Source organism: Canis lupus, chromosome 14, assembly GCF_011100685.1.
Source record: "Canis lupus familiaris isolate Mischka breed German Shepherd chromosome 14, alternate assembly UU_Cfam_GSD_1.0, whole genome shotgun sequence".
NCBI classification, from domain to species: Eukaryota; Metazoa; Chordata; class Mammalia; order Carnivora; family Canidae; genus Canis; species Canis lupus.
This window is the reverse complement of record NC_049235.1, coordinates 45,501,103-45,526,371: the sequence shown is the minus strand read 5'-3', so window position 1 is coordinate 45,526,371 and position 25,269 is coordinate 45,501,103. Positions and strand designations below refer to the sequence as shown.

Here is a 25,269-nt window from a genome sequence, read left to right as displayed (position 1 = left end):
AAGAGAAGTATACCAATACATATAGTATAATACTATTTATGGATTATTTTAGCCTCATAAAATAATACTTCATTTCTGAATGGAAAAAAAAAAAAGGTCTGGAAAAACACAAAATCATAAAAGTGATTACATTTTTGAGGAGATGATAAAGGGCCATGATAGAGAATTTAGCACAGTGTATAACCTTATCATTTTGGGGGAAAATTATATCCATGTATTAAATATGTCATTAAAAGTTAACTAAAGAGAGTTAAAATAGAGAACAATCAATATCTCACTATAATTTAATATGAACATATAATAAAATTGAGTAGTAAATTACATTAAAACTAAGTCAAATTCTTTATACTATTCATATCTTTCAAAAGCTTATTCATTTTCTTTTTAATCTAAAATGAATGGGGATTTAAAGCTAAAACCCATGGTTTTAATCGTCTTGTCTGCAATATTACAAATCATGGAAAAACCCAACACTGAGACTAAGCAAAAAAAAAAAAAAATCTAGCACTTTAAACATACAAAAGACAAAGGAATGGGATCCCTGGGTGGCGCAGCAGTTTGGCGCCTGCCTTTGGCCCAGGGCGTGATCCTGGAGACCTGGGATCGAATCCCACATCAGGCTCCCGGTGCATGGAGCCTTGCTTCTCCCTCTGCCTGTCTCTGCCTCTCTCTCCTTCTCTCTCTGTGACTATCATAAATAAATAAAAATTAAAAAAAAAAAGACAAAGGAAGCCTTACTATATAGAAAATATGGAAAGCATTAAATCAAACATCCTCATCAACTTCCTTTACACACTCCTCTGCCATTGTGTCCAAAATATAGAGTATCATTAAAGACAAGAGTCAGCCTATTTTTAGCCCCAAGCATAGGCAGGTATAGAATGAGATAAAGTCATCAAAGAAACATGAAGGTAGAGAGGAAAAAAAGAAAGGAAATGAAAAACAAACCAAAACAAAAAGCATACTTAAGAAGAAAAGAAACATAGAACAGAAAGAACATCATTAGCAACTGAGTTGGGAGTCATAATTGCACCAGCACAAAGGGAACTGGCCATCTAGATTTGTAAAACAATTTGCCAAGCATTTCCACATATATTGGCAAACAGAATCTTTGTAACAACATGGTATTTATCCCATTTTACAGAAAGAAACTGAAGTTCTGAGAGGGTCAGGGCAACTGCCAAAAGCCATAAAGCTAATAAGTGACAGAACTGGGGTCTTTGGACTGCAAGCCCAGTGTTTTAGTACCCTACTGCTTCTACAGACTGTCTCTCAAATTGCTTCTAATTTTCACATAACCATGAATATTTCAAGAACAACTGTATTATCAATACATTTATTGATGTCTTATTCTTCTTTCCTCTAGGGAAGCTAACTGAAAAAAACTCTGATTTGTCCATTCAAAGCCAACGGAATATGATAGAGGAGGGCTGTGGGGGTAGGGGTGGCAATAAAAGGCAACATGACAAGAGTTTTGTGGTGATGGAGCTGTTTATCTTGAATGTGGTGGTGTATATATGAACCTACATATGTGATAAAATTGTATAGAGCTTAAAACACACATACCCACCACTAACTAGCACAAGTAAAATCATGGAATTCTGAATAAAATCCACGGATTTTATCAATGCTAAATCCTGGTTGTGGTATACTGTAGGTTTGCAAAATGTTACAACTGGAGGAAAGTGAATAAAGAATACATGAGATCTATCTATCTCATGTAACAATGCAGATTGTTATAACTGCAATTGAACATATAACTATCTCAAAAAAATTGAAATAAAAAATGAACAAAATGTTCATATGACCAATACTGATTTTGAAACAGATTAGTGATCTTGTATAGAAGTCATAAGAGGGATCCCTGGGTGGCGCAGCGGTTTGGCGCCTGCCTTTGGCCCAGGGCGCGATCCTGGAGACCTGGGATCAAATCCCACGACCGGCTCCCGGTGCATGGAGCCTGCTTCTCCCTCTGCCTGTGTCTCTGCCTCTCTCTCTCTCTCTCTCTCTCTCTCTCTATCATAAATAATAAATTTAAAAAAAAATTAAGAAGTCATAAGATATGTAGTCATTCAAAGCTGACTCCAGTATAGTGGACCTGGCAGAGGTCTTACCCATAAAATTTTAAATTTTAAAAACTATCACTTCAACTTTGAATAGCTTTTGGTGACAGAATACTGTAAGAATGAGAGTCAGATCACCCTAGCCATGTGAAGGATAAACTACTAATGGAAAGAAGAATCAGGAAGAGGAAGAAATAAATCTTTTTGAACAAGAACATAAAAGCTGTTTAAGAATTCCATCTCAAAACATCAACTGACATAAAAAATGAAAGTGTAAGCCATTGCTCAGTAGGACAATTAGGGAATTATGGTGATAATTATGAGATGCACCAAAAATTATTTAATATTAATACTAAGCATAATAGCTACTATTTATCAAGCACATACTATGTGCCTGGCATTGTGCTGGCTGGCTGCTTCACATAAATGATCAAAAATCTTCACAATAACTGTGGGAGGTAAAATGTGGAAACTGATAGATCTTATGTAATTTACTCAAGATCACATAATTAGAAAGTCACAAAGCTGGACTTTGATCCTAGGTTTTTCTGACTCTAAAGCTTGTTTGCTATTTGCTGCTCTAAGGTACACAGGGAAGAAATATCTAACTTGACGTTCTAGTGTATAACTAGGGCTAGGGATAAAAATTATGTTTAGTAGTGGAAAACAATCATTGATAACATACTTACCTGCTTATAAGTTCCATCTAGCAAGGTGTCCAGGTGTTGGAGGGGGGCAGGTGTTTTATCTTTGAACCTTGTTAATAGTCGGCGTTGAATGGCTCGAAATTGTACTGCTCTTTCAGATAAGAGTTCTTCTAATTTTTCACCATTTATCCGCAACTACAATAAAGAATTTCTTAAATTCAGGTTAAACATGCACAACAAAACACCTTTAAAGTAAGAATACAGACAATGTCAACTAAAGCTTAAAAGAGAGTAATGAAGAAATTTAAATGTATTATAGTTAAGAGAATTAGAATTAAAACTGTGATATTTTGGTATGTGAATAGGTTGATAATAGAGAATGATAGGTCAAATGGAAATTCAGTAAAAATGACCTAGTATCACTGGGGAAAAGACAGATTTTTTTTAAAGATTTATTTATTTATTTATTTATTTATTTATTTATTTATTTATTTATTTATTTATGAGAGAGAGAGAGAGAAAGAGAGAGAGAGGGGCAGAGACACAGGAGGAGGGAGAAGCAGGCTCCATGCCGGGAGCCCGATGCAAACTCAATCCCGGGACTCCAGGATCGCACCCTTGGCCAAAGGGAGGCGCCAAACCACTGAGCCACCAGGGATCCCCAAGACAGATTATTTAATAAATGTCCTGTAATAACTGATTACATGAGAAAAAAAATAAGAATTTCTCACCCAGTCTTTACAGCAAAATCAACTAGAAAAATAAAAAGCTTAGACACAACAAAAGTACTAGAAAAATTAGATTTTTTAAATAATCTTGCCATGAAAAAGACACTTATAATTCAAAAGGCAAAAGCCAGACACATACTCATACCTTGATAAATCTGTAACTAAGGGGGAAAAAAAGGAATTCTATTTGGTTAAAAAAATATTAAGTGACAAGACAACAAAATGTAAAAATAATAGCAATAACCACAGAGATAAAAAGTCAAGCCCATAATATCTAGAGAGTATCTAAGAATCAATGAGAAAAGGACCAAAATCCAATACAAATCAGTAAGAAAGAGCATCAATCAATAGAAAAAAGGACAAAATTTAATAAAAAGCTAATACAAATAGCTCTCAAACAATATAGCCTTTGATCTAGCAAGCCCATATCCAGCAATTTATCCTAGAAGTATGCTCGCAAAAAGTAATAACATATGAAGATATTCATTACAGAATTATTTGTTCTATTGTATTATAGTAAGATATTATTAATAATCAAAATACTCATCAATAGGGGAACAGGTTAAATAATAAAGAAGACTACTTTGTAGGACCTCTAAGTACTGATATGCAATGTTATCCAAAGATGCTTTGAACGAAACAAAGCAAAACAAAACCAAACACAGAATAGTATGTATAAAATGCTACCATTCATGTATTTTTTAAAAAGAAATCTGTATATTAACATAGTTCTTACTGGATATAATATTTCTAAAAACATATATAAGAAATGGGACTCCAAAAGTTGCTTTCAAAGAGGAGACTGAGTGGCTGAAGGAGGAGCATCTGAAACAGACTCTTTTTATCAAAACTCTTCTCATAACCTTTGAATTTAATATTATTAAAATAAAAGAAAGCTAGTCAGAGTCGTAGAGTAGAAGGAACACTCGATGAAATCAAATTATGTGAACTGCTAATTCAACTTTACAAAACAGTCATAAACTAGTCCTGAAATAAATAGCATTTTCAAAATGTTCAGAAATCAGGTGCACCTGGGTGGCTCAGTTGGTTAAGCACCCAAATCTTGATTTTGGCTCAGGTCATGATCTCAGGGTTGTGAGATCAAGCCTGCATCCAGCTGTAATGAGCCTGAAGCCTGCTTAAGATTCTCTCTCTCCCTCTGCCCCTACCCACCCTGTGCAAAAGCTCTCGCTTGCTCGCTCTCTCTCTTTCTCTCAAGAAAATTATTTTTAAAGATCAAAAATCAAACATTTTGCAGTTTAAATTTCTTATATCAAACCAAACTTCCTTTTCAGTATACGTATTCTCCAAATACATGATTTAAAAAAAAAAAACTTGGAATTTTATTACTCTTTTAATCCCAATTTCAGATGCACTAAGTAACTAAATCAAAGAATATTCTCCTGAAGGGGGAAAAAGAACCTTTTCATTATCAAAAGTTAAATGATAATTTTTTAAATAACTAAATTTTTTAAAAAGAATATTAGCTTAATTATCACTGATACATTCTTTTAAAATATAATTTCCAGCTATAATATTTATTTACTAAAGATACTTTCAATACTGACACATCAGCCAGGTCATCATTTATTTCATTGAATGTGTAACCAAACATCATTGATTAAAATGTTTTCGTGTGTCAGAATTTCAACATTTAACAAATATTACTGATTCCAGGGCCAAGCATTGCTCTAGGTATGGGAAATTACAGCAATGAATAAAAGAGACAAAAATTCCTGCCTTCATAACTTATACTAAGAGACACTTGTATTCCAAAAGCCATCTTGATTCAAAGCTTAAAATCATTTTTTTTATTAGAGAATGGGGCCAGAGAGAAAGGAAGTATAATGATGCTCCTTTTAAACTGTGTAACAAATGGAAATACCTGTAGTTCATGTTCCCTAAATCCTTCCAAGAAAGGAAATGCCCCTGATGTGGAAACTCCAGGGATTTACTAGCTAGCAAATAAGGGTGAAAACTGTATGTCAATCTTACAGTCAGTCAATCAGAATCTAATATTTTGTGCTTTAAATATTACAGATATATAATTACTATAGTCTTTTTGTAGGCTCTTCCTTCTATAAATCACTAGATCCCAGTTTTGCACAGTGAAGCAGGAATTTTTAAAAATATATCCTAGAGGACTGCAAAGGTTCTCAATCCTTAAAATACCTAAATATATTCCTCAAACTGTCAATTTTGGTCCCATAATTTGGCCAAAAGCATACTGCCCTATAAAATACTATCAGCATAGATGAAAGAGAACTCAAGTAAGTTCAATTTATTTGATAATGACATGCTATTTGTGACTATATGTACTGAAATTTTCCCTTTATGTTCACACTATACAAAAGAAGAAGTTTTTATAGGTTAGAGCCAATGTTCTTAGGATGTCCAAGGGATTGAACATTATGGAATATTCACATAACATATTCTCTGTCTTTCTCTATCACGCACACACTCACACATCATAGTTTATAAACTAAGATGCAAAAACCTATTGATTCCTTAAAAAGTAGTTATACTAGAGAACCAATTCCTCCTTGAATAACATTCAAAATCCTTTTGAAATCCTCCCCCCACCCTTTAATTGTCTACACAGTATATTTATGGGCAAATAAGTAAGTAGAACCTGGTGAATTTTTTTTTAACACATGAGATTTTTTAAAACAATGACTGTCATTGTCCGATTTATTTACAAAACATGACTCTTGACTTTTTCCAAACAAATCAATCTTCAAGGAATGAAAATTTTATATTATGATGATACTCAGGACAATCTAACACAGGCTCTTCCACAGAAGAAATGCAAACATATTCAGGCAACCCAGTCAATGTCAGATCTTATTTGTTGAGACATTTAATCATTCAGCATTACTAAGTGCCCACTGTGCCAGATACTGAAGAATATTTTATGTGGTTAGCCCTCATTCAGATGCAGAAGTTCTGGTGTGCTTGTTAAAAAAGAAAAGGAAAAATCACTTTACTTTATAATCACACCTCATTTATGGCCTGCTAGAATTAGTTAGCCAAACGGCTGCCGATAAGCTCAAATAGTTTTAACACTGGGTTATTGGGGTCAAAGTTTAAGTCCTCATGTGGGAGAATTAAATCAACTCTGTTCTGAAGCCAGACCACATGCTTAGCTCCAGGCAGCCACTGAGTTAATGTCTGCAAATGATCACAAACTAGGCAAGAGGGCAGGAACAGATACACAAAATCTACCATCCACATAAAATAACTACGTGAAACACTCTACCTAATAGCAAGTATACTAGAATTCTTTCCTCTGTAGCATCTCTTTCTCTTTCATACATTGAAAAATTACAGATAATATGACTTATGATCATACACACCTCAAAATGATGATCAATCAACTCAAAATATTCTTGAAGGGGCATAGATCCAGAAAAAGAACAGGCAAAATCTTTGATTCCCTGTTTTTCAAAGTATTCTTGAAGGCGGATAATAAGTTCATTTGTTATGAGCCAAAGATCTTCAAATTGTTCACTCTGAATGCGATATCGTTCTAAGAGAGAAAAAATAATTAAGGAAAATGCTCATTAACACATAATTGCCAGCTAAATCTATGTGAATTATCACTAACTCTGACATGATTATCCAAGCAAAAAGGACAAAGGTTTTTTTGAAATATAAATATGATTTCCACTGCCTTATTGTAGTTTTCTACATCAACTATTTAACATTTTCAAATTTAATTCCAAAGGTATGTGGTCACAGTAGCAAGCTATAGAGTATAGTTCTTTTCCCTATGTTTCTTATCATAGGTTTCAATACAATAAAAACACCCAAATTTGTGTCCCTCTAAAAAAGAAAAGGAAAAGGAAAAGAAAGGAAATGAAAAGAAAAGCAGGAGGGTATTACTATAAATACAAAGGATTTCAAGCTAGAGAGTGGTAGGATATAATCTGTGATTACTTGTTTCTTTGTTTTTATTATAACAGCTGCCAAGTAGAAAATGAATTAGAAAGGGGCAAGAATAGACTTACAGTTAGGACATTAAAACCATGGTCCAGGTCATAGATGGTGGTGGCATATGTAGTAATATTAAAGGCATCATGTTAGGAGGAAAATCCTGTTTCTCTAGTCTTATCCTCTGGTCAAAACTTAAAATTGAGTAAATTTTTAAATTTATGACTTCAGTACAAATAAATGATCGAATCTTCAAATTTTCCATGTACACAAATGGGAAAATAAAACATACCTCACAGGTTAGTATGAAGATCAAATATAATACTCTATGGAAAAGATCTATACAAATGCAATTTTCCTTTGTTTTTTAAATTTAGACCAAACAAAATCAGATGTTCAAAAAATATTGATTGTAAAACTTTAAACTGTCTTGTACAAAAAGTATAGAGTAAAACAAGTGAACAATCAAAAGCTCAATGAAAAACTCAAACATAAATAAAATTAGTAAAAAGTACCCAACAGGTACTTGCCATAGACTGATTTTGTGTTCCCTTCAAAATTCACATGTTAAATCCTAAGATCCAAGACAACGGTACTTGGAAATGGGGCCTCTTGGTGATTAGGTCATGAGGGTGGAGCCCTCGTGAATAGAATTAGTGACCTTCTAAAAGAAACTTGCCCCTTCTGAATTGTGAGGACATAGCAAAAACACAGGCATCTGTGAACCAGGATGTAGTTCCACATCAGACACCCAATCTACTGGCACCTGATTTCGGACTTCGAAGTCTCAAGAACTGTGAGAAATAAATTACTGTTGTACAAAAGCCACCCAATCTATGGTGTTTAGTTATAATAGCCCAAATGGACTAAGACAGAACTCTACTGTGACCAAGTATAGTACAGGAATGTCACCAAATAACAGAAATGTAAAAACCATAATAAACATTTAAATAGGTGTGATTTTCTGTAACTTTAAAATTTGGGCTTCAATTATTTTCTCATTTTTATCAACACATTCAGGAGAAAGAAAAACTAAAATTTTTGCAATGAAAAATTTTACAATTAAATATAAGATTTAGAAATACAAACACAATATTTTAAGTTGATTTTTTTTCAGATTACCAAAAATCAACAAGAATTAGTGAGTCAAAGATTTATAAGGCATTATTTTTATTATTAAGCATTTTCCCAGTATTAGTACTCCAAGATGGTTAATATTGCCCTGGAGACTTTCCAGAGTATACATTTCATGGAAAGGAGGAATAAAAATTTCTATTTATAATATAACATGAAAGAAGAAAGTTGTATTTTAAAATACACCCTTACAATATTCATAATTAAAGTAGCTGCCAAAATGAACATTCAATTTATTTTTTTTATCTCTTTTCCTTTGCATCTTGTAATAGCAGCTCAGTGGAAATAACCATTTCAGCCTCCAAATGAAATAAATTTGGATAATTGGAGCCCAGTCAATTGCCATTCCACTCTACTACAAATGGAGAAAATAATATATTTAACTAAACAGGGCACAAAAAAATGTATCACGTCAGTCTCTATTCATGTCAGACATCTGAAGTTCATCGAAATAAATAATGTTTGTATTCATATCATAAACATAGCATAAATGTAATTTATGCTATTTGGAAATTTTAAAATGTGATAGATAAGCAGATGAATGCTTTTTAAACCAAAAAGTTGGAGGAAACAATATAAACAATTTCAGTAGATATTAATATAATATTCCAAAACTACAACTTCTTCAATATTAGTAGAAACTATGGATGATTTCTCTATATTTACTTCTCAAGAAGCTTATTCCAATCTGGATTTTTTTTTTAAGATTCTATTTATTTATTCATGAGAGACACAGAGAGAGAAGCAGAGATAGGCAGAGAGAGAAGCAAGCTCCCTGCGGGGAGCATGATGCGGGACTCGACACCAGGACCCTGGGATCACGACCTGAGCCAAAGGCAGATGCTCAACCACTGAGACACCCAGGCATCCCCAATCTGGATTTATTTAATATTCCCATTGCCCCTTGGTAATACCGCTAAGAAGTTCTAAGATAAATATCAACAGTAATGCTATATTGATAAATCACTCTATACATCAGATTTGATCACTACATTTGTCTCTAAATTCTTAGTCTCATTTAAGGACAAGGGCACCTGAGTGGCTCAGTCAGTTAGGCTTCCAACTCTTGATCTCAGTTCAGGTCTTGCTCTCAGGGCTGTAAGTTCAAGCCCTGCAATGGGTTCCACACTGGGCATGGAGCCTACTTTAAAAAAATAAGTAAAAAATTAAAAAAAAAAAGACCTCTCACAGAGCCCCTACTACATGAACTTCCAGGCACAGAATAAAACTGACCTCTAAAACTCCATGCTTTAATAACCTTCTCCTCTTTCTGAAATGCCATCCACCTAATAATCTCCTATTCATTCTTCAAGATCCTTTACACATAAAATCTCATGGAACCTCATTCCTTTGGGTTCTAATTGCACCTAAAGGGTACTTCTGTTAGCATACCAAACTTTCTATTATCGGTTCTCTGCTTGTCTCTCCCATTAGTCCAAGAGCTCCACAGGAGCCATGACAGTCTTTATATCTAATATGTCTACTGAATAAAAAATGAACAAAGGTATGGTCTACTCAGATGAAAAAGAGCAACAGTCTTACTTTCCTTGTTCTAAAAATATTTTGGTTAACACAGTTCAAGATCACATATGCTTTCTTTTGGGCAGGTGTAAAAAGAAAACCTTTTTCAAGACCCAACCTTTATTCATATACAGGACTATAATTTTTTCATTATATCTGAAAGCAAGATAATCAAAACAGACAAGCAAATGACTTTTACACTTGATCTTAATTCAATTGCTCTTTCCAGTATGTAAAAATCTTTCAGCATATTGAAATGTTCAGTGTATTAACTATCTTTCCCATTTTCCAAAGGCCCACCTGAAGCTACATAAGTTTACTATTTAGAATTGCTTAGCCCTACTTGTGACACTGAAAATACAGGTTTACTCAGTATTCATTGCTAACTAGCTATCAGTTTAGCAAGGCACAAAATTCTAACTTGAATATCATTTCCTTCAGATCTTTAGGAAATTTTTCCATTGTCCTCTAATATCCAAAGATTTTGCTTATAAGTTAAAATGCTTTCTTGATTTATCTTTCTTGTGTAGCTTTTTAAAAATTTCACAATAATGTATCTGAAAGTGCTTCTTTTTCTCACTTATTGTGCTCACATCAAACAGGCTCCTTTAATAATCATAACTGTAATACATTTCCTTGAAAGCCCTGCCTCCATTGGTCTTCTTGCATCTTCACAATGCCCTCCCCAAGGTCACACCTTGTCTGATAACCCTGTCTTTATCAGAATCTGCAGTTCCTCTGAACTCTAACATCAATATCTCATTCATTCTCTGACTACCACCTTTTCTTACTCTAGCTCACTTGTTCTAGAACTCTCACTATGCTACTTCTTCAATCTTAAAACTTGTGATCCATTGAACCCATTAATTTTTCACCACGTATGAGTTTTCTCTAATCTTTATTTCTCTTCTTACCAGCTTAGATTTGGTAGTTGATTATTATAATCATTCTCACAAAAATATTTTGCTTCCAATTATCTGTTTCAAAGTCTCAGCCTTGACTTTAGTTGCTTGGATGCTAATAAACAAATCACTGCCAGAGAAAATCTAAGGATGTCTTGGTTTCACTTCAAAATTCAGGATCTGAAACTTCAAATGGGTACTCAGCATTACCTTATCCTTTCATGAGTTTGCTTTCTTATTTTCCAAAATACCAATGTCAAATGTTTTTTTCAAATATAGACACCATCAAAGTTCCTTTATCTTCCCACCAACAAATCTACAGAATCTCTCTGAATCTATATCCAATACCCCCTGTCACAGTAAACTTACAAAGGCCTATCCTTCAATCTACCCTGTCCCCATGCTCTACAATTCACATCCTTTCTCCTTCTCAAGGACTTCATTGCTTTGTGAGTCCCCTTCTTTTTCTTGATCATTAGCCTCTCCGACTGAATTTCATCTTATCAATTATTATTGAAGCATGTTCTTATTGTGCTCATTTTAAAACAAAACAAAACCCACAACTCTTTCCAATATATCTCGAATTTCTGAATTACTGAGTTTGGTTGTCTAATTCTTAGTGAAAATACCAGATACTAAAAACTTGCAACACTAGATACTCTCAATTTATCCTTGGATTAAACTGCTGCTCAGGCTGCACTAATTTGAGCTGAGACAGTATTATGTTTAGTAAATTGAGTTCATGACTATTTTTAAATCTCTATGAAACTTGTTACTTATAAATTGTAATTATATAACATTATAATTATAAAAATAAGCTAAAGAGACATTACTGAAGAAGTTGTCCTTGTGAATTCAGAAAAATTTCATTCGGGACTCAGCATCAGTAATGGCTATGCATCTCCTAAACAACTTACTTGATTTTATTCTTTGAACATTTTAAAAACTGGAACTAAAATGTCATCTTATTACTTTGAGTCTGCACCCTATCAACTGTACAATATATGTTTCTGAGTGTTAATCTTATTCATATCTTTATAAATTTCCTGCTCTTATTTTTTGTTTCTATTTATTTTCACCTTTCATATTTTAGAAACTTTTATTAACTATGTTTGATCTTTTAAGAAACAAGTAGAATAAGGCAAGGTACAAAAAGACATTATAGAGATAAAGACAAAATAGAAACAGAGGGGCACCTGGATGGCTCAGTTGGTTGAATATCTGGCTCTTGATTTCAGCTTGGGTCACAATCTCAGGGTCCTAAGATAGAGCCCCGAGTCAGACTCCATGCTCAGCGGGGTATCTGCTAAAGATTGTCTCCCTCTCTCTGCACACTGCCCCCCAGCTTGTGTGCGTGCACACACACTCTTTCTCTCTTTCTCAAATAAATAAATTTAAAAAACAAAACAACAAAAACAGAATAAAAAACACCAAGAAAAATATAGAGATAAAGAAGTAGGAGGGAGGAAGGAGAGAGAGATGGCAGTGTTTGTTTTATGAGGGAATAAGTTACTGGAAATGGTGCATAAGAAAGTGGCATATTTAGGCAATAGTATATTCCTTCTGAAATCCCAGTGTACTAAAATCAGTCAAAATAATCAAACTTCATGTACAAATATTTATAATTCTGATTATAGAAACATTTGATCTTATAAAACTTGACATTATTTTTATAACAACTTTACAGAGGTATAAGTGATAGACAAAAAAGCTGCATATAGTTAATGTATACAATTTGGTTAATCTGGACATGTGCAGATACTCATCAAACTATCACTACAATCAAGGTAACAAACAAAGCCATCATCCATCTTATTATTTTCAATTTAGGACTCTGGAAATCATTCTTAGAAATTTTTCTAGCAAAGAGTGTTTCTCCTAAGTATTTTCAAAGCTTTGTTTTTCCAAAATTCACAGAATAAACTCTAATTACACTGAAGCACTACTCTATTTTCTAAAAATAAAAACGTTTTCAGTTCCCCCAGAGAATGTGATTTCGTATTTTAGACAATGAGCTGCATTCGCTTTTCTCTTGTCTACTTTGGCTGATCTATAACTAATCAGAAGATTGAACTAACATTACCATCAGCACACTTTAAGGCCTGGTTAATTATCAGGCAGGTTTTAAAAAGAGATGAATATGTGGAGCCCACAGAAAATACTACCCAATATCCAAACACAACTCTATATGACTTACAAAGCACCTGTTTACTAGGAAAGAAATACTGAGTTCTTTCCATATGTAGGCTTTTTCTATTAATTCAGATTTCTAGACCAAAAACTATGTGCCTTTTACAAAAAAAATAAAGATGCCAAACACATACTGGGTACAAATTACTTCATTCCTTTTTGGAGATAAACACTCTGATACAGTAGAAGGGAGCACCAACATTTGCCTCAGCCCCAGAAAACTACTCTTCATACCTACCTCCATTTATCACCAGGGACATCTCCTAGGTAGAATTCTGTATGTCACTGAAGCCAAAAAAACCTTCAGGGACTTGTAATAGCTGCCTTCAGGTTTCAGTTTACATAACTCATTTGGTTCCTTATTTAAAAAGTCCTATTCTATTCCATTACTTAGCCTGTCTGCCCATACTATGGCTATATGAAGGCACTGCCATATATCTGGATATTTGGTGAAATCATGGGCAATAGCAGCACTCTAAGAATCACCTTATCTATAAAAGAACAAATTAGCACATAAGTTATTCCCACTTATGTGGGACCAAGAATAACATTTTGCATTTTTTTTAAGATTTATTTATTTATTCATAAGAGAGAGAGAAGCAGAGACATACGCAGAGAGAGAAGCAGGCTCCTCGCAGGTACCCTGATGTGGGACTCGATCCCCAGACCCGGGATCATGCCCTGAGCCGAAGGCAGACACTCAACCACTGAGCCACCCAGGGATCCCACATTTTGCATTTTTTTAGTAATCTCCATTGGAGATTCATCACGCAGCACCATCAACTGAAGTCAAATATGTGTGTACAATTTCCCAAAGAATTGGCAACAATTTTTTAGTTTAAAGAGAACAGTTTAACAAAGAGAAATGTACTAAAATAATTCCATCATCCAACTGAAGATTAAAACTGAACAAAAGAAAATGGTGCCAATGCAAAAAGTACTGCAATCATGACCAATCAAAAAGACCATGAAAAGTACAGAATCTGCTCATTCTTTTAAGAATTATCTTTAATTTCTATGTCTTATTCTATAATTTTTAGTTGTATCCAAGTCTATTTCACCAGCCACCAATCTATACATTCCAGAACTGTAACATTGTTAGTTTCTAAAATAAGGATGTGTTTATATCCCTCCTGTTAACACCTTCATTTTTCAAAAGGGATATGTCCTTATTTTACTGTATCTTCTGATCATGCAAGAAATAACCAAGTAAAACTGCAAATACATAAAGTTTAAAGTGGAAACCCATTTTACAAACTACAGAGATTTTAAAATTGGAGTGTTCTCAAACTTTTTTAACATATAAATTTCAATATATGCATTTATTCATCCAAACCCCCTCCTAGCGTTCCTAAAATTTGTTAAACACTACTTTAATAATATTTAACTTTATTTCCATGTAGATGTATATAACTTGATGAGTTTAGCAACTTCAATACCCCACAAACATCAGAAGTGAGTTTTACATTGAGTACTTTCAATTATTATTCTCATGTGAAGCAACCAAATCAGTGAAGACTTACATCTGAAATTCAAACTTGAATACCTAATTACTATTTTTCATCCTACTGAGATTAGTGTCAGCAAAAGCTATTCACACTTCTGGATATATGAATATACATAAACACACAAATTAATTCCAGTTTCTAGAAGTTTCTAAAACCTAGTTCGTCATATACGTATCTCAACAATATTTTCAATTCTTCAATTGCTCTCTCAAACTCTAATGCCCAAAATCAAAATTACATATCTTTAATAAAACAGGATCTTATTTTCATAACTTTTATGTTCTAAATACTTAATACCAGGGCCATTAGTTTTCAATATCTAACTAAACACACCCTTTGCAGAAATCCTTGATGTGATGATGACCTGTGATGTAGTGTCCTCAACAGAAAATCCCAAAAGAAATAATACCATGGTTTTACTTACGAGAGGTTTTTGAAGCAAGAAGAGTAACTCGGGAACCTCCTAAGAAGCGAAAACCCATTATATTCACCTGATCATCTTCTGACTGATTGGCAAAGCCTACAAAGAAAAGAAAAAAAAATCACCTTATATAACTGCGAAGAAAAACAATGTTTGAAATAGGAAGTTTCGTTGATGACAAGTATTTTTTATGTCACCAGTCGTGTTTAAAGCCCATGTATGAATTAAAATACATAAGCTGGTTTCCATGGTAATTCCCAATTGCTTAAATATCTCCCTCATAGTAACACTCTGAGATCATTTAATTTCCTTCCTTCTACCTGGTTCATTCTAGGTTTGAGGCAGGAAATATACAAGATTAACCTAAAATATCTGTAACACCAGAAAGCAAGGAAACTATCAGTGACTAATAGAGTAGAATGAAGTAAAAGCCAACTTAAAGAGATTACCAGCCAGAGAGAAAATATTTGAGTATCAAAAAAAGTGAAACACATCAAAAAAACTTAATGGCATGTGTTCATATTGATACCAGAAACAAGGCCAAGTGCTTACTAATGGAGGCTTCTAGAGAATCAACTCATTATTTTAAAAAAATAAGCCACCTGGTGGCTCAGAGGTTAAGTGTCTGCCTTTGGCTCAGGGCATGATCCCGGGGTCCTGAGATCAAGTCCCACTTCTGGCTCCTCACGGGAAGCCTGCTTCTCTCTCTGCCTATGCCTCTTCCTCTCTCTCTGTGTCTCTCATGAACAAATAAATAATGTCTTTAAAAAATTAAATTAAATTAAAATCAGTAAGACAAAAAAAACAAACATTTATTCAGATGATCCTTTCAAACTGTACCACACAGCCAAGAGTAGGTAAGGGGAAAGTTATCTCCATAGAAATAATATAGCAAAATATTGAAGAAAACTTGAAAGAAATCCATGTCATCATTTTCAACTTCAATACATTTAAAGGATCTCAGCATTAAAATCAATGATCGTTACCATACAAAAAGAGAGAGAGAGAGAGAGAAATGGATAATATGTACTCCCTGCTGAAAGTATATACCACCAATCCATGGAAGTAGTGTGGCTAAAATAATCAATCCTGACTCTAATACCTTTAGATGCAACTACCAGTCAACAGGCAATAAAGTGGACAGAGAAAATATTAACCATCACAGGGATGTAAACAACAAAATTCAAAGTGCAGGAAACTCACAGGAAAAATCATCTTATTCTTTAATAAATCAACTGCAAATTAAAGAGAGAAAGAGTGAAACCTATAGAAAAAGAGGTATTGAAAAATTCATATCAGAAATTGCAATGAACCCTGACTCAAAAACAAATAAAAATTACAACACTGAAGACTTTCACTTCAGACCAAGATGAAGAAACCAGGGCCAAATTTACCCTTCTACTTATAACAACTAAAAAATGGAACAAAACATATGAAAGGTTTTTGAAGATACTGGAGATCAGGAAATGAACAACAGTGATCCCTGACAAAGAACAAAATTAGTCCTATGATTGCCCAGCCTATTGCCTAGAGAAAATTTCAAGCTGCAACACAGGGAGGGGAAACCCAGGCATTGCGCTCAAGCTGAGGAGACAGAGTCGGGAGTCTGGGAAGGCTAAAGTATCAAAAGTTCACAAGGCAGAGTATCAGAGAGGAGAGTGCTACAAAGAGAGAAAAAATATTTGAAAAAATAATGGCCAAAACATTTGCAAACTGAATGAAAATTATAAACTACAGATCAAAAAATCTTTACAAACCCCAAGCATAAGAAAAATAAAAACAAAACTAGTGGCGCTCAGTTCATGATTTCATGGGCAGTGAGATCAAGCCACAGGTCAGGTTCCAGACTTAGGGCGGGGAGTCTGCTTGAAGATTCTCTCTTTGTCCCTTCCCCAACTCGTGCTCATGCTCTCTCTCCCTCTCTCAAATAAACAAATCTAAAAAAAAAAAAAAAAAAAGAAGAAAGAAGAAAGAAAGGAAGGAAAGAAAGGATACCAAGGAACATCAAAATTAAACTTCTTAAAAAAAAAAAAATCTTAAAAGCAGCCAAAGGAAAAAGGCAAGTTACATACAGAAGAATCTAATATGTCTTGTTAATGAAATGGCAAAAAACAATGGAGCAATCTTTAAAACACTGAAAGAAAAACTGTTAACCTGCAATTCTTTACTCAATAAAAATATCTTTCAAAAAGATGAGAAAAATATTGTTTCAGACATACAAAAGCTGGAAAAAAATCAGTATCTCTGCACTAACAGAAATGTTAAAGAAGAATTTTTTAAAAAAAAAAAGTAAATGATACCAGATGGATATCTGGTTCTGCATAAAGGAATGAAGAGCAGTAGAAAAGGCAATTCTATGAGTAAATATATAATACTATTATCCTTATTATTAATCTCTCTTTAAAAGATAATCAACTATTTAAAGCAAAATTCCTAACAATGAATTATAAAATATGTGGATATAAAATATAAGACAACAATAGCACAAAGGCTGAAAGAGGAGAAATGGAAGTAGAATATTGTATGATTCTTATACTATATGTGAAGCACTATAATATCACCTAAAGATAGAATATGTATAAGCTAAATATGTACACTGTACCATGCATCCATGCATTTTTAATGGGGAAATATTGCCTCTAAGGGGGCAAAAACTGATTCATGTACCTCAAAAAATCTTACTCATTTAATCTATAAAAATAGATACTCATATAGTATATGAACAGATATACAGGATATCTGTGCTATTAAAAATTTATGGAGGGGCTAATTAGGAAAAAGTTATCTAAAAAAGGCTTTTGGGGGAGCAGTAATAAAAAAAAGATTGAGAAAAACTGCTATAAAACATTGCTTTACACATTGCTATTGGTCAAAGAAACAACTAAAATAACACTAGGTATAATACTGAATAATAAAACTAAAGAGATAAAATGGAGTCAAAAAATATACTGAATTCAAAGTATGAAGAAAAGACAAAACAAAAAAATGGAGCAAATAAAAATGAGAGAGCAACCATTTAAAACTAATAATACCAATAATCATATTAAAAGTCAATGGTCTAAACACCCCATCGAAAGGCAGATACTTTCAGATTGGATTTAAAAAGGCAAGACCCAATTATATGCTAATTATAAGAAACCTACTTTAAACATAAAGATGTAAATAAAAGTAAAAGAAGAAAATATACAACTCTTGTAACACCAGGCAAAAGGAAGTTGGGATACACACACACACACACACACACACACACACACACACCCCAAATAGATTTCAGAGCAAAGAATATTAACAAGGATAAAGGAACATTTCACTATAATCAAGAAAATATAACAATCCTAAACTTTTATGCACCTAAAACAAAGCCTTAAAATAACTGAAGCAGGGAACCCTGGGTGGCGCAGCAGTTTGGCGCCTTGCCTTTGGCCCATGGCGCAATCCTGGAGACCCAGGATTGAGTCCCACGTCAGGCTCCCGGTGCACGGAGCCTGCTTCTCTCTCTGCCTGTGTCTCTGCCTCTCTCTCTCTCTCTCTGTGTGACTATCATAAATAAAATAAATAAATAAAATAATAAAATAAAATAAAATAAAATAAAATAAAATAAAATAAAATAAAATAAAATAAAATAACTAAAGCAAAACTAACAGATACACAAAAAGAGAAATAGATATTTTACAGCTAGAGATTCCAACACCCTAGTCTCAATAAATGACACAAGCAAACAGAAAATTAGTAAGAATATGGAAGATTAAAAATACTAACAGAAAACTTGCTTTAACTGACATCATGTAAAATCCCACCCCACTACGGCAGAAAATCCATTATTTCCAAATGCATGCAGAACATTTGTAAACACAGCCCTAACATTTATAAGATCAGACTTTAAATAAGTATCAATAAACTTAAGAGGATTAAAATCATACAAAGTATGCTCTCCTACCACAATGAAATTGAGTTACGAGTCAATAACAGAAAGATCTGTGGACACTCCCCAAGTGTTTGGAAACTATATACCATACCTCTAAATAACAAAAAAGAAATGAAAGGGGAAGTTTAAAAGTGTTTTAAACTGAATGAAAATGAAAACACAACATTTTATAATTCACAGGATGCAATTAAAGCAGTACTTAAAGGAAATTCTATATTAACCAACTACATTTTAAAAAGAATAACCACTGCTCTCACCTTAAGAAACTAGAAAAAGAGTAAATGAAACCCAAAGTAAGCAGAAGAAAGGAAAACCAGAAGAAAACAAAGAATAAAAAATGAAAAAAAAATTAATAAAACCCAAAGCTATTTTTTTGAAAAGACAGATAAAACAGATAAAATTCTCATCATTAGATCAGGTAGGAAAAAAAAAGACACAACTTACCAATACTATTTTTTTTTAAGAGAGAGAGAGCAGGGGAGGGACAGAAGGAAAGAGAGAGAGAATCTTAAGCAGGCTCCATGCCCAGCATGGGGCCCAAAGTGGGGCTCATTCTCCTGGCCCTGAGATCATGACCTGAGCCAAAATCAGGCCGGACACTTAATCAACTGGGCCACCCAGGCACCCCTACCACTACAATTAATGAGTGAGCTGTCATCACTACAGATATTAAAAGAATAATATAGAAATATTATGAACAATCTTATCCAATAAAATCAACAATTCAGATGAAATGGACACATTTCTTGAAAGACATAAACTCACAAGGCTCACTCACAATACGAAATAGATAACCTGAATAGTCTTCTATCTTCTGAAGAGATTGAATTTGTATTTAAAAAAATATATATATCTCATGGTGAAGACTTAGGTGTCTGGTAAATTCTACCAAATATTAAGCAAGAAATAATACCAGATCTACACACTCTTCAAAAAAATTTGAAAAGAAGAAAGTATCTCCCAACTCATTCTTTAAACTCCACAGTAATGACACATAATTGCATAGAAATAAAATTATAGATCAGGGTGCCTGGATAACTCAGGTCAGTTAAGCATCCCACTCTTGATTTTGGCCCAGGTCATGATTTCAGGGCCTTGAGAATGAGCCTCGCATCAGGCTCTCTACTCAGCAGGGAGTCTGCTTGAGATTCTCTTCTTCTCTCTCTTGCTCCCACTTGCATGTGTGCTCTAGCTCTCTCTCTCTCTCAAGTAAATAAACCTTTCTTAAAAAAGAAATAAAATTATAGATTAATATCCCTCATGAACACAGATGTAAAAATTCTAAACTAATTCTAGCAAATTGAACCAAATAGTATGTTGAAAGGATAACACAAATTTTAATGTGATTTATCTAAAAAATGCACAATTATGCTAACATCCAAAAATTAATCAATGTACACACTTATGAACATAGCATAATATATAAAGTTGTTGAATCACCATCTTGTACACCTGAAACTAATTGTGTCAACTATACTTTAAGAAAACGCAAGGGGAACCTGGGTGGCTTAGTCAGTTAAGCATCTGCCTTCAGCTCCAGTCATGATCTCCTGGGATCAAGCCCCTCATTGGGCTCCTTGCTCAGCAGGGAGCCTGCTTCTCCTTCTCCTTCTGCCTCTCCCCACTGTTTGTGATCTCTCCTCTCCCTCTCAAATAAATAAATAGGATCTTTAAAAAATAAAAATAATTTTTTAATTTTAAAAGTCAAAAAAATATATCAGTGTAATCCACCTATAAACAGCCTAAAGAAGAAAGTGATATAAATATCTCAAATGATGCAGAAAAAGCATTGAAAAAAACAATATAAAACAAACTTTCAGCAAACTTGGTATAGAAGGGAACTTCCTCAAATGGTGTAGAACAGCTTCTAAACACACTTAATGGTGAAAGCCTGAATATCCAGTCTTGCCATTTCTATTCAACATTGTCCCAAAGGTTCTAGCCAAGATAAAAAGCTAGCAAGAAACAAACAGATCTCTAGATTGGAAAGGAAGAAGTAAAATTGTTTTCATTTGCAGATAACAAGCTTTATGCAGAAAATCTGAATAAATATACAAAAAGGCTAATAGGACCCATAAGCAGTTTAACAATGTGTTGCATGATACAAGATCGATACACAAAAACCAGTTGTGTTCCTATGTATAGGCATATCTCACAGATACTGTGGGCCTGGTTCCAAACCACCATAGTACACAGAATATTGCAATAAAGCAAGTCAAATGAAATTTTTGAAAGTATATAAAATTTATATACTATAGCCTACTAATTGTGCAATAACATTATGTCTAAAAACACAATGTATATACCTTAATTAAAAATATCTGATTGCTAAAAAATGCTAAACATCATTTGAGCTTTTAGTAAGTTGTGACTTTCTGCTGGTGGAGGGTCTTGCCTCAGTGTTGATGGCTGTTGACTGACCAACCAGGCTGCTGAAGGTTTGGACAGCTGTGACAATTTCTTAAAAAGACAACAATGAAGGCTGTCACATCCTTTCACAAAAGATTTCTCTGTAGCATGTGATGTTGCTTGATAGAATTTTTACCCACGATAGAATTTCTTTCAAAATTGGAGTCAATCCTCTCAAACTCTCTCTCCGCTTTATCAAGTAATTTTGTGTAATATTTTAAATCCTTTGTTATCATTTCAACAATCTTCACAACATCTTCACCAGGAACAGATTTCATCTCAAGAAACCACTTTCTTTGCTAATCAATAAGAAGCAACTTTTCATCCCTTATGATCTCTTTATTTTGAGATTGCCACAATTCAGCCACATCTTCAGGCTCCACTTCTAATTCTAGTTTTCTCTTGCTATTACTACTACATCTGCAGTTACTTTCTTCATTGAAGTCTTCAACCTCTGCAAGTCACCCATGAGGGCTGGAATCAACTTGTTCTAAACTGCTGCTCAAGTCGGTATCTTGACCTCTTTATAGGTATCATAATTGTTCTGGAATAGTGAATTCTTTCCAGAAGGTTTTCAACTTCTCCCAGATCCATCAGAGAAATCACTCTCTATAGCAGCTACAGCCTTAAGAAATGTATTTTTCTTTACTTTTTTTAAAAAAAGATTTTATGTATTTATTTGAGAAAGAGGAAGGGAGGGAGAGAAATGGAGAGAGAGAGAATGAGAAAGCACATGAGCAGGGGGAGGTAGAAGCAGACTCCCCACTGAGCAGGGAGCCTGATGTGGGGACTGATCCCAGGACACTGAGCAAAAGGTAGACGCTAACCAACTGAGCTACCCATGTGCCCCAAGAAATGTATTTTTTTAAATAATAAGACTTGAAAGGTGAAAGGACTCTTTGATTGATGGCTGCAGAACAAATATTGTGTTAGGCACAAAAAAATATTAATCTCATTGTCCATCTCCATTAGAGCTCTTAGGTGACCAGGTGCACTGTTAATAAGCAGTAATATTTTTTCAAAGGAATTTTTTTCTGAGCAGTAGTTCTCAACAGTGGGCTTAAAATATTAAGTTAACCATGTTGTAAAGAGATGTGCTGTCATCCAGGCTTTTTTGTTCCATGCATAGAACACAGGTACAGTAGACTTAGCAGAATTCTTAAGGGTCCTAGGATCTTTGGAACAGTAAGTAAACACTGGCTTCAACTTAATCACTAGGTGCATTAGCCCCGAACAAGAGTCAGCCTGTCTTATGAAACTTTGAAGCCAGGCACTGACTTCTCCTCTCTAGCTATAAAAGTCCTAGATGACATCTTTGTCCAATAGAAGGCTGTCTCATCTACACTGAAAATCACTTGTTTAGTATAGCCCCCTTTATTAATTATCTTTGCTAGTTCTTCTGGAAAACTTGCTGCAGTTCTACATCAGCCCTTGCTGCTTCCACTTTGCACATATATATTATGGAGATGACTTCTTTCCTTAAATCTCATGAACTAACCTCTGCTAAATCAAACTTTTCTTCTGCTGCCCCTCATCTCTCTCAGCCTTCATAGAATGGAAGAGGGTTAACTTGCCCCAGATTAAGTTTTGGCTTACGGGAATGTTATAGCTGGTTTGATCCTCTATCCAGACCACTCAAAGTTTCTCCATACCAGCAATAAAGATGTTTCACTTTCTTATCATTCATGTATTTACTGAAGTAGACTTTTAATTTTTCTTCAAGAACTTTTCCTTTGCATTCACAACGTAGCTACCCATTTGGTGCAAAAGGCCTAGCTTTTGACCTATCTCTGCTTTTGTGACTGCCTTCCTCCTTAAGCTTAATCATTTCTGATTTTTGGTTTAAAGTGAGAGACATGAGACTCTTTCACTTGAACATGTAGAGGCCATTGTAGGGTTATTAAAACTCCTAATTTAAATGCTGCTATGTCTCATGAAATAGGTAGACCTGAGGAAAGACACAGAGACGGGGGAATGGCCAGTCAGAACACACACAACATTTATCAATTAAGTTTACTATCTTATATAGGTGTGGTTCATGGTTACTATAATAGTAACATCAAAGATCACTGATCATACATCATCATAATAAATATAATAATAAAAATTTTCATTCACCAAAATGTGACACAGAGACATGAAGTGTGTAAATACTGTTGGAAAAATAGTGCCAATAGACCTGCTTGACCCACGGTTGCCACAAACTTTCAGTTTGTAAAAAAGGCAATATCTGCAAAGCGCAATAATTCAAAGCACAATAAAATGAGGTATGCCTGTACTAGAAAAGCACTATTTGAAACTGAAATAAAACAATATAATTTGGAATAGCATCAAAATATATTAAATACTTAGGGATAAATCTGACAAAAGATTTCTATGACCTGTACATTGAAAACTAGAAACCCTCACTGAGAAAAATGAAATAAGCCCTAAATAAATGGAAGGTCTCTACTTTCATCCTAAGAAACTAGAATAAAAGAGTAAATTTTGCCATGCCCAATATTGTTAAATGCTCTTTCTCCCCAAATTGATCAACAGACTTAATGCAATCCCAATTCCAATCAAAATCCCAACAGGAATTTTTTTAAAAACTGGTAAATGGATTCTAAGATTCATATGAAAATGCAAAGGATCTAGAATATCCAAGAGAACACTGAAAATTGAAGAATGAAGTTGAAAAAATTATACTCCCTGACTTCTGGATACACATATTGATAGTAATTAAGACATTATGCTATTGATATATAGCAATACTAGTGGGCTAAGACAAACAGATCAATGGAATAAACTGAAGAGAGTAGAAATACATATAGTTTTTCAGATGACTTATATAGCCCTATTATACATAGTCAGATGATTTTCAACAAAGTTGCAAAGGCAATCCACTGAAAAAGGATAGTCCTTTCCAAAGTAGTGCTGGAATATTAGATGCTCATATGCAAAAATAAGAATTTTATCCATATCTCACACCATACATAAATACCAACTCAAAATGAAAAAGAGATCTAAATGTAAATTTAGAAAACTCCTAGACAAAAACATACAAGAAAAATTTTGTACAATTGAGTTAGGGAAAGATTTCTTAGATACAATCTTAGAATCAAGATTTATAAAAGAAAAAAATTGATAAATTAGGCTTTATTAAAATGAAGAACTTCTGCTCTTCCAAAGACACTATTACAAGAATGAAAGGATGTCTCACAAACTTGGAGAAAATATCTGCAATTCATTTAATCTGATAAATGACTGAGAAAGCAGACAAAAAATGAGTACATGCTGAATAATTCCATCTTATAAAATTCCAGAAAATGCAAAACAATCTATAGTGACAAAAAGCAAACCAGTGGTTGCCTGGGAATGAAGGTTAAGGGGTTATAAAGAAGTAAAAGAAAACTTTTTGAGGTGATGGATATTTTCAGCACTGTAACTGTGAATATGGTTTCACAGGTACATACAAACATCCAAACTTATCAAACTGTATACTTTAAACATTTGTATAGAAGTTATAATCCAATAAAGTTCTTTTTAAAGATTTTATTTATTTATGTAGTTGAGAGAGAGACTGAGTGCAAGGGGGGAGCGGGTAAGAGCAAAGGGAGAGGGAAAGGGAACAGGAAAGAATCTTAAGCAGACTTCAGAGTGGAGCCCCAGGTGGGCTGAGCCAAAACCAAGAGTCACTTAACCAACTGAGCCACCTAGATACCCCCCAATAAAGTTTGGGGTTTTTTTAGATTTTATTTATTTATTCATGAGAGACAGAGAGAGAGAGAGGCAGAGACACAGGCAGAGGGAGAAGCAGGTTCCCTATGGGGAGCTCGACATAGGACTCAATTCTAGGACCCTAGGATCATAACCTGAGCCAAAGGCAGACACTCAACCACTGAGCCA

At 34.0% G+C, this 25,269-nt stretch overlaps 1 protein-coding gene across 15 annotated transcripts in view; it reads right to left on the bottom strand.

Moving 5' to 3' along the window:
• The window catches only part of BBS9 (Bardet-Biedl syndrome 9), a 432,261-nt gene that overhangs the window by 195,656 nt on the left and 211,336 nt on the right, over nt 1–25,269 (bottom strand). For all 15 annotated transcript variants that reach the window (XR_005369689.1, XM_038557299.1, XM_038557303.1 and 12 more), the window contains 3 exons: nt 15,051–15,146; nt 6,795–6,967; nt 2,753–2,905 (listed from right to left, as the gene is read on the bottom strand). Coding sequence is in view for 14 of the 15 variants with exons in the window: in XM_038557299.1 (XP_038413227.1) it covers nt 2,753–2,905; nt 6,795–6,967; nt 15,051–15,146 (422 nt within the window). In the remaining variant the exon portion in view is untranslated. The remainder of the gene's footprint in view (nt 1–2,752; nt 2,906–6,794; nt 6,968–15,050; nt 15,147–25,269) is intronic.